This window comes from Alligator sinensis, unplaced genomic scaffold, assembly GCF_000455745.1.
Source record: "Alligator sinensis unplaced genomic scaffold, ASM45574v1 scaffold138_1, whole genome shotgun sequence".
In the NCBI taxonomy this organism is placed as follows: Eukaryota; Metazoa; Chordata; order Crocodylia; family Alligatoridae; genus Alligator; species Alligator sinensis.
Window position 1 is genome coordinate 4,670,596 of NW_005841862.1, and position 10,702 is coordinate 4,681,297.

At 43.4% G+C, this 10,702-nt stretch overlaps 1 protein-coding gene across 10 annotated transcripts in view; it reads left to right on the top strand.

Annotated features, from left to right (window-relative positions):
- ENAH (ENAH, actin regulator) overlaps window positions 1-10,702 on the top strand; it is a 137,389-nt gene that overhangs the window by 30,249 nt on the left and 96,438 nt on the right. For all 10 annotated transcript variants that reach the window (XM_025216310.1, XM_025216316.1, XM_006016571.3 and 7 more), the window contains exon 3: window positions 7,788-7,965. In XM_025216310.1, coding sequence (XP_025072095.1) covers window positions 7,788-7,965 — 178 coding nt within the window. The remainder of the gene's footprint in view (window positions 1-7,787; window positions 7,966-10,702) is intronic.

Below are 10,702 nucleotides of genomic sequence, written 5' to 3' on the forward strand. Positions count from 1 at the left end.
CCCCCCCCCCCCCGAGGCAAGGGTTGGGGCCGCAGACATCTCCTGTGCTTGGATCCCACTGCCATGGGGAGGGAGGTGTTTCTCCCCACCCCTGGGGTCAGGCAAGGCCTTCCCACCACAGTAGTGAGACTGCTGGCCCTATGGTGGCACCAGGGCCCTATGCCTCCTGCTGTGCTTATGCTGCTGCAGCCCTGACATGGAAGTCTACTCCATGCTGTTGGGCTGGGTCCTCCTCAGCTCACCCTGGGGAGGAAGGGGGTGATCTGCTCCCCATGGGGCGACCTCTGCTGAGTGCACTACTTTCTTCTCTCTCCCGAGCAACTTCCCAGGAGTGCAAGGAGGCATTCTTTCTTAAGCAAAATGTGAATGTAAATGAACATGTTCTTTGAGTGTGGTGACTTTTGTGAAGTTATTTTGGCATGGATACAATTGAAACTGCTAGGATGCCTGCAAATATCATTAACTGGCTAAATTGGCGGTTGGCAAACTTACTAGGGGTTGGCTGTAAGAAAAGCTATTCCCCCTGCCTCTCTTCTCATCCACTTGAGAAGCAAGGATTTTGAGTAGGTAATTTGAGCAGAGGCTGTAGTGGAAGGGCCAGAGAGCAGTTGGCCATCAGTAAAACATGGAATTGATTGGGCAGAAGCCAGAGATTAGCTAGCTGTTCTTAAAACATGTGCCAGAGATGGCCCATAGGTCATAGGCTGCCAACCCCTGGCCTAAATGTTTAACCTGAGATGTTGCTATATATTGTATAATGTGTACCTTTTTCCCCAGAGTTGGGATGCATGTATTAAATGGAGAAGCACCCAGCTTCTACTGGTATTACTGTTCAGGCAGCTGAAAGATTCAGTGACTTAATGCCTCATTGTTCACTCCACAGGTGTTAATGACCATCTTTTTTAATGGTTTAGATGTTCCATTAATCAGACTAACCTTTTTAAAGGCAATTTTGCTGTCTGTTAGGTGTTTCTGGTTTGTTTTACAGCCTCTTAGGGTTCCTGTACACAAGTGCGGAGGCTGCTCTGTTGCACTAATTACAGCGTGTTGGAGCAGACTCTATTAATCCAACCAGCCTCTATGTCTTGTGTATCAGGAGCCCTGCACTTCAAAATGGTGGTGGGGTGCTTTATCTAAACCGTGTTCAAGCTTTAGATAAAGTGCCCTTCTGCCATTTTGAAGTGCAGGGACACTGGTACACAAGATGCTCCGAGCACTTTAATTAGAGTGGCTCTCAGAGCTGCTTTAATTAAAGTGCCCTCCTCACCCCTGGAGCACATGTAAAAATGCCCTCAAGTTCTAGTTCAGACTCTTTAGCATAGACTCTTAACTCTTCAAAATGATAGATCTATCCATGAAGACCAGTCTTCAGCAGCGGTGGCTAAGGATTCAGCTTTAGTCATGCATGAAAGGAAGGGTAAGTCAGCTGAAGATTAAGCTTTATCCCTATTCTGTGCAGCCATAATTCTGGGAAAATAATTTTTCTTCACTCAGCTTTTCAAAGACAAGATATCTATTATATTTAAGTATGTATTGTATGTGAGAAAATATGGTATGTATTAGCTTTGAAACCTTGATGGAAACTATTGGTCATTATTAATATCACTTATACTCAGTGCATTTATTAACATTAATTCTTTACTATTAAGTCATAATATTAATGACATTCACATCATTGTGTGACATGGTTGTAAATTTGGTTTTAGTTTGATCTTAAATCTTAGACTTTTTTTAAAAGTTAATTTTGATGTCATATTATTGCTTATCTGAATGTGGGCACATAAATGTATGTTGGGGCACAGTATTGGTTTAGTTGTGCAGACCTTGGGAACATAACATGGTTTGTCCTGACAAAAGGCATTTGACTGAAATAAAAATAGTACTAAGGTAATTTCTTTTCTCACTGCATTTCCATCTCTATTTTTAAACTTCAGTTTTTAAAAACAACTGGTCTTTTTCAGACATTTTTCTGCTAGTTATACAAATCATCTGGTAAAATCTAGGGCAAAAAGTGTCATGGTCCATTTTGGCAGTATTCATGTTAATGTTGGACTATTGTTCTGGAGATTAATATGCTGATTAATACATTTTAAGGTTAAATTTCACAGTCTTTGGCTTTATTATACATTTAGTTTCCCATGTAAGATTACATTACTTAATGGTATGGTAACTAATAATGTCTCTAGTCTTGATGGTTGCATTTTGTGCATGTAGCTAAGTCTGTTTTTTAACTTCAAATATTATAAACCTGTCCTTGAATGATAAATTCTGTCTTTATGGATATTGGTATTAAACCATTTCTGTATGAGAATTTAACTTATTTAGGGTTAACAACAAGAGTAACTAAGTTAAAGAGTAAATAATAGAAAATTAATACAAAAGATGTCTGAAAATTACGACTTAAAAATAAGCACTACCTTCATGCCTATATGTCAGAATGTAATATTCTGTTGCCCTTATGTCACAGCATCCTTAATATTGACGTGAAAACGTAGACACTTTACTAACATTAACTTTTATCTGCAAGGTGCCCTTATGAACACTTCTATATACCGTATGAAAGCCTTGTCTACCAATACCTTGTTTTGCAACCAGACAGCAACTGACAAGCTATCAGAGCATGTACACATCCAAGCACTTTTGGCAGACCCATGCAGCTCCATTGTACCAGCCAAGCCACCAGAGTGAAAACAGTATGTTGGGAAGGTACCAACTGCTGAAGGAATTGTGGCAGTTGTCAGAAGAGTGTGTAGACATTCCCATGCCTTGCACCTGTCACAACCCAAAGGGTGTGATTTTTGTTTGTGTGTGCTTCGGCACTGCTAAATTGTTCCCGCTAAATTATAGCTTCTTTGCACGGTGGAGTTTTCTGCTGCAAAAGAGAACCCCGGTGCAAGGGAAAATTTCCCGCCGATTTGAAGCTTTCTTTGCAGGGTGCATTTCTTTGTTGCAGCACAGAAATGCTCGTTGCAAAGAGTTCCCGCCATTTGTATGCTAATTCGAGTCCCATTATTGGCCAGTTCTAAATTATTCACACGTGGCGGCTAGTGATTGGCTTGCTAGCCGTATAAAAGGCTTGAGTGGTTTCTGCCCAAGTTGGAGGACTCCACGAACACCAGGAGGAGGAGACTTCACGCTGTGTGAAGATCTCTAAGCGCTGCGGATCCTTACGGACCCAACGCATTTCAAGCAGGGAACAGAGGTCTGATCAGCCTCTAGCCTCTCCCCGTCGTCGATTGCAGTCCAGACGTATCCCTTCCCGCGCGCAAAAGAACCGGACCCACGGAGCCTAGCAACCTTCGTGTGAGTCCTTGCCGGGCGACTTCAGAGCTCTTCTACCCGGGTTCAAGTCCTGCAGGTTTATCTTCCCGTCTCCGAAAACCCTTGTGACATACCCTCGTGTTTTGCATCTTCCTGTCGCTGAAAACCCCTTGTGACGTACCCTCGTGCCCTGCAGGTTCGAGTTTTGTTTTGTTATCTGTCTGTAACTGCAACTCAAGCAAGTTTTCCAGCCTACACCACTGCCATCTTGGTGTAAGTAAACAATCTTTAAAACTACCGATATGCGTTTGTGCCTAATTCCAGCTCGATGGCCTCCCCTCTCTGACCTGGAGTGCCCAGGCTGCTGGCCACAGCCAGTGTGCAGCACGGAAAAGGGCTCGGGTCGCTCCCGGCCCGCACAGCACCACTTGACAAATGATACAGTGCTTTACTCCTAGTTGGCAGAGTTAAATCAACTCTGCCAGCAGAAAGGAGGGTCCTGCTATTGCAGAAGAGCTTTAGGTGTTTCTTACTCAAAGTTTTGACAGCAAAACAGGAGTTCTGCTGGCAAAATCTTGTAAGGTAAATCAAATCTTTACCAAGATTAAGATTCTGCAAACAAGTTACAGAGTACAAATCAAAACAGTATCCATCTCAGTTTTTTTTAAGATGTATTGGGTCCATAGGTCATTCAGGAGCAAAGCATATTTTATTTAAGTAAAGGCAGGCTTTACACATCCACAAAGGGAACACATCCGTGGAGGTAAAATGTGCCATTTTTCATAGTTGAGTTTCACTTTACAGTTCAGTTTAAAAATATCATTGTAAAATTTTAAGCTGTGCCAACTCCTGAATGCATTGTGATACTGAGGTGAGATCTGGCACTTTATGCTGCATAGAAAGTGTAGAGGGACTCAGTCATGTATTTGGCTAAAAGATTTTACCCATGCAGGAACTGCAGAAATTAGCCATGAGGTTTCACAGTAACTTTGTAATAAATTTGGGGAATAGGGGGTTAGTCTAGGTGTAAAGTCTGATCAAGCTCCTTCTGATAGATACTCACCTGACTGCTCTGTTAGTTCCTGGTACTCTATGTATTTAAGCCTGTGGACCCTGAACACTGTGCAGGTAGCACCCATGACTATGGAGCCTCTAGGCCAGTGCTTCTCAACCAGGGTGCCATGGCATGCTGAGATTCTGAGAGATCCTTTTTAAAGATGCCATGGGTGTAAGGAGGTAAGCACTCATTCTTTTCCACCTGCCTGGCCCTTGTGCAAGGAGTTAAGCACGGTAATAAATTAGTTTCTGAAATAGGGTACCAAGTAAGTTTTAGACTCCAGGTACCCCTCCATAAAGGTTGAGAAACACTGCTCTAGGCACACTGTTGAGGTGCATATCACCTTTCTACTACTCTTCTGATGACTGGAACTCAATGTTCGCCTGTCTGTTCTCCTGAATTTAGTGCCTACTCTTCACATTCTTTTGTGGGCTCGAGACACTTCTTTGACCCCCAGCTTTGAGTATTCTGTGGCTACAGTTTCTTTAGGAACACGACAGTAAAAGCACATAACCCATATATAGAGAGAGGATTTCTGAAACCGGTATTGTTTGTTATTTAGCAGCATAAGAAATATACAGTGCTAGACAAAAATTCATCCCTGTGGTCACTTACACAACGAAGGGTGCAAAGTACTTCAAGTACTTCTAGAAGTCTGCACAAATATTGCAGTCCTCTTATGGAACTCTAAACAATCAACTTTGTCAGGAGTGGTCTTTATATTAAACCTTGCCAGCTGTCTGCAAAATTAGTCTTCCATATGCATCTCCATTTGTTGAAATAACTGGCTAGACAGAAGAAGTTGCACTTAGATAAGACTAAGGGCACTTCAACTATGAGTGTGCACATGTTTAAAGCTTGTTAAATCATAGTAGTGCCATCCCTAGCTTGTGTTAAGGTAATTTCAGTCTGCTCCACAAAGATAAAATGAGCAATTTACAGTCCTCCAGCATCCTGGGATTCACCACTCCCAGCCCCACTTCCACCCAGAGAAGGGGAAGAACCCAGGTGTTGTGGCTTCTAGCTATAATCCTGCTTCCCAGCCCTTTACTAGCAAGTCAGTGGTCAGCCAAGAAACCGTATTAGTGAAACCAACCGGAAGGCGGGAAAATTAAGATGGGGGGGGGGGAGACGGGAGGAAAGAAGAGAAAGTAAAATGCAAATATTCATCAGCAAAATAAGACACTAAAAAATTCTGCCAGGTACTTTGTCAGCCTCCCATAGGAATGAATGGGTTGATAGCATGCCCAAAAAGACCCATCTTGCAATGCCCATTGTGACTCAGCTTCTGAAAAGGCTCCCACTGCAAGGGTGGGGTGGACCTTGTGTCCAAAAAGCCCCCCATGGCAATGCCTGGGTTGACCTGGCATCCGAAAAGGCCCTCCTTGCAATGCCTGGGGTGACCTGGCATCCAAAAAGGCTCCCACTGCAAGGGTGGGGTGGACCTGGTCTCTGAAAAGGCTCGCCTTGCAAAGCCTGGGCTGACCCAGCGTCCAAAAAGCCCCCCATGGCAATCCCTGGCCTGATCCAGCATCCAAAAAGGCTCCCAGTGCAAGGCTGGGGTGGACCTGGTATCCAAAATGCACCCCCCCCATTCCAATGTCTGGGCTGACCCGGTGCCTGAAAAGGCCCGCCTTGCAATGACTGGGCTGAGCTGGCGTCCAAAAAGGCCTGCATTGCAATGGCCAGTGTGATCCAGCATCCGAAAAGGTCTGCAATTCAAATGCATGGGTTGGCCTGGTGCTTGAGAGGCCTGTCAGTTAAATGCACAGGTTGATGTAGTGTCCAGAAAAGCCGCATCGCCAGGCCCGGGCTGACCTGGTGCCAGGCAGGCCTGCCACTCAAATGCACGGGTTGATGTGGTGTCTGGAAAAGCCCCATTGCCAGGGAAGCCTTCCATTGAAATGCATGGGTTGATGTGGTGCTTGTGGGGCCTGCCATTCAAATGCATGGGTTGACATGGTGTCCAGAAAAGCCCCGTTGCCAGGCCCAGGTTGACCTGGTGCCCAAGAGGCCTGCCAGTAAAATGCATGGGTTGATGTGGTGCATGAAAAGGCCCTAGTGCCAGGCCAGGGTTGACCTGGTGCCAGAGGGGCTTCCCCTTCAAGTGCCTGGGTTGACGTGGTGTCCGGAAAATCTCCCATAGGAATCAGTGGGTTGACCTGGTGTCTGAAACGCACCCCCCAGAGCTCAATGACGTAGGTTGACCTGGTGCCCGGCCAGCACCTGGAAGTCCGTAAGGGGTCATGCAAAATGCATTCCCTGACCCCTCGCCCTGGAGCCCGGCATGGGTACTACGTTTAGGAAGGTACCTGCAGGTATATAGGGACGGGGGACTCGGGCCTGGATACTACCGCAAGTCACCCGCCAATTTGCATGCTTCCCCTGCCTGTCCAGAGGGCAAGTCTGGGCACCTGGGCAGTGCATGTGGGCCTGCGGACAGGGACAACCGGCACCAGGACGACCCGGAGGCCCAAACTGGGCAGCAGTTTTAGGAGCCTGGGCACAAATCCAGGTTCGCCCCAGTGATTGGCCTGAGGGCCAGGAAGGCAGGCGCTTCTGGATGGTTCCAGCAGGGTCGTGGGGCCTCGGGGCCAGTGCCCAGCGACCCCTCCAAGTGGAACCGGGCGGTGGCTGGCCCTGGCTGGGGTGGCATGAGGCCGGACAGCGCTCCAAGAGGTCAAGTCAACCTGGAGGTCCCAAAGGGGATGAGCCGGAGGCCCAAGCCGGGCAGTAGTATTAACCCTTAACTTGTAGCTACTTACAGAACATTTTAAGTTTAACATGGTTTAACATTCCAAAGATTTAGTATGGTCTAAGTGTTGCATGTAATGTCACCCTCTGGTTCCAGGAGCACTCTTAATTTTTGCTCACCTTCTGTGCCCAGTCTTTACTTTGGAAATGATAAAGCATAGATCAAGAGTTTGTTGTACACAGCTTCATATATTCAAATGCAGAGATTCACGCTTTATGAATTATTTATGCTAAAATTGATTGGAGTGTCAACATTAAATATTTTCTAAGCTTAATAATAGCAGTTTAACATTCTGTTGAGATAAAAGGGTAGAGTATGTAAGGTTTTTTTTAGGCTGTCTAAAAACTGAAGAAGAAAATATTGAATTGGATCGCACTAAAATTTGTACTCTAACTTTGGAAACAGTAAAATTAAGTATTTTGTAGAAACTGATGCGCCACCAATTGGCTGCAAAAAAATTCCTTGCTAGCATACTGGTACTTCTGGCTGTCAGTTTTCAGCACAGATCTAATGCAATGTTGGCACCAAGGTGTAAAAAGGAGCAGTTCTTTAAACTTGTAATGAGTAGCCAAGTGTTAAATTTAGCAATAACATAATGCAAGCGATTTAGTAAATGCAAATGACTGCAGGAAAGAAGCTGAAATGTGTGAGGAATGATAAAGTACATATTTGAGACTTAAGTTGTACTTAAAAGTATTTACTTTATTTTCTTAGGTGGTAATAAATTGTGCCATTCCAAAAGGGCTGAAGTACAATCAGGCTACACAGACCTTCCACCAGTGGCGCGATGCTAGACAGGTGTATGGTCTTAACTTTGGCAGCAAAGAAGATGCCAATGTCTTCGCAAGTGCCATGATGCATGCCTTAGAAGTATTAAATTCACAGGAAGCTGGTAAGTCTTTTCTGCTGTTTGTTGAAATATGGAGATTAGAGATGCAAAAATTAAACTGAAATGTTGGACTAAGTCTTGAGATCTTTAATAAATGTATGCAGATGGACCGGGGGAGGGTAGAATTGGGTTTATCTTTGTCTACTTGTAGAAATTTGAACTACTTCTGCACCCTTTCCTAGGGGAACCATTAGAATAGCGGTTATCAACCTTTTCAGGGTCAGGGCACTCCATCACCTTTTTGAATGTAGCGGTATCCCTGGTTGAGAAGGACCGGTGCTGCCTCAGCTTACCTCAGTGCTTTGCAGCCAGATTCTGCTGCCTCCCAGTAAGTGCCCTGTGCACCTGCTGTGCAGTCCGCCTAGGAAGGGCTTTGGCTCATGCGCACAGTAGAGCTGCATTAGAGCTCTGATCAGCCTAAAGCAGGGAAGAGCTGCTTCGTGCTGTGTATTCCTTCCTGGTTTGGCTTCCTTCCTGGTTTGGCTCCCTCCCCCGTTTCCTCCTGGAACATGGTGGGGGATGGCCTGTTTCAGCCTTATCAGAGCCCTAATGCAGGAGGAATGCACGTGGGGCAGCTTTACTGCCATGGCAGTAGCACCTGTGTTGGAGTACCCCTGAGGGGTCTTGGAGCCACAGGGCCCTGAACTACTACATTAGAACTTAAGCCTAAACTTAGGCTTGTCCTCTGAAACCTTAGTGTAGGAAATAGCATCTTTTAGGGTAATGTTTGCATGCTAGAACAGTGGGTCCTACTATGGAAACATGTCTGTATTGTAGAGATGTTTCATGGACGTATAATATAGTAAATTTCAAAGTGTTTGCTTAATTATCTGTTCTATATAATATGCGCAGGTCACAAATAAATATAAATTGTGCAATAAGCTCCATGTATAGTAAAATGTAAGTCTTAGACTTTATTTCCAAACCATAAATTTGTTAACATATACATTTGTTAAAGGATATTCAGAATGTATTAGAACACTTAAAACTCCTAGCTTATCTTTGCCCTAATCTCAAATCAAGTTGTTTAATCTTTTCACTAATGGTTTAGATCAGTGTTTTTCAACCCATGATGGATTGTGACCCGAAAGTAGGTTGTAAGAATATATGAAAGTGTTGCAAACAAACTTTAAAAATGGATTCTCCTTTAAAGGAGAGAAATGTGGGAAACTGTGGGTTTTCCCTTGCAGGCTGGCAGAGCTCCAGCTTGTGAGGGGCTGCTTGGGGAGCCCCTCTCTCCTCCCCACCCGTTTGCCCCACACACTAGGGAGCTGTGTGGCTAGGGGCAGTGGGGTGGGAGTGAGGGGCACTCAGTTTGGGACTGGCCATCAATGTTTACAAATGGGTCCTGGTACAAAAAAGGTTGAGAATCACTGGTTTAGATGCCTGAGTAGAAAATATACTGATATATTTGAAGATAAGAACTGGAAGAGGTTGAAAATGCTTTGGATGGTAGGATTAAAAATGAAAGGAATTTTAATGAATTGAACTGGGCTATAGACAGCAAAGTGAAATTCAACAAAGATGAATGCAAGGTCTTTGTTAGGAGGGGGACAAAATAAGGTGGAGGAGGAACCCAGATGCACAAATTTCAGCCCAAATATTTTTGTTTCTGAATGGATAAGGAAAATCTGTGCCAACATCTGTTTGAAATATAACAGTTTTGGAATGCTTTTCTTCCTTGAGAAGTTCTTTATATATTTTTTTCATAAAATCATGATCAGCAGAAATGTTACCTATTGCCATCTGAAATCTGCTTTCTTGCTTACTCAGCCAGCAAAATACATTTTATTACTGCCAGGAGTATTGTAGAATATTTCAAGTATGCCTCGCATGTTAATTAAATTGTTAGAAACTGATTATACTTTTTACCTACAGAAAGGGTAATGTCTCAAAGATTCAGATTACCTAGGGAACCAAAAATTTGTAAAAATGAAGAATAAGTCCAGCCTTCTAGTAGTTAACATTGTTATAAAGAACTGTTTTCTGTTATAAACTTTTACTGTTTTTTGTTTATATGTAGCTTCTTTTAAAAATGTTATTGGTTCCTACTTTTTGTTCTGTAACCTGTCTATATAATCTGCTTGGGACCAGTATGAATATAAAGGAATAGAAAGTCAAAATAAATACTCCAAGTTCAATCTGTACTCAGTATTTAACTATGCTTTAACTCTTAACATGAATTCTCACTTAGCCCTGAATGCTGACAGCATATCATATGCTGCTAAACACAATGGGACTCTATTCTTAGTGGGACCTTAGGTGGTGCTAGAAATCATAATTAATATGATTATTATGAATGAAATGTGAATAGAGGCAGTGTAAACCTTACAGTAATTTTACAGATGTGCTACTGTATCTGATAGTATGCTAGTGTGGAGAAGTTGAACAGTCGTTTCTACTTCTTATAACAGTACAATGACTTTATTGTTATAAGTAGCAGAAACCACAGCTTAACTATTCAGATCTCAGGTGTAGTTTTTAGCAGAAAGCTAAAAACACTTGCTATGTAGGATCTGATCCAAAGCCATTATTAAAATTACGAGGCTTTGGATCAGATATTGAGAGAATAACTCTGGAAATTTGTCATTTTAGTCTTAATAAAGCTACTTGTAAATCCAATATCAGATGGCAAGTTTAAGAATATCAGTATGTGGTGAAATCATTTAGTTTAAATAGTTCTTTCTTACGTTTTGGTTCCTTCTCTCCCCCCTATCCTCTCCCCACTCTCCATGTTGTG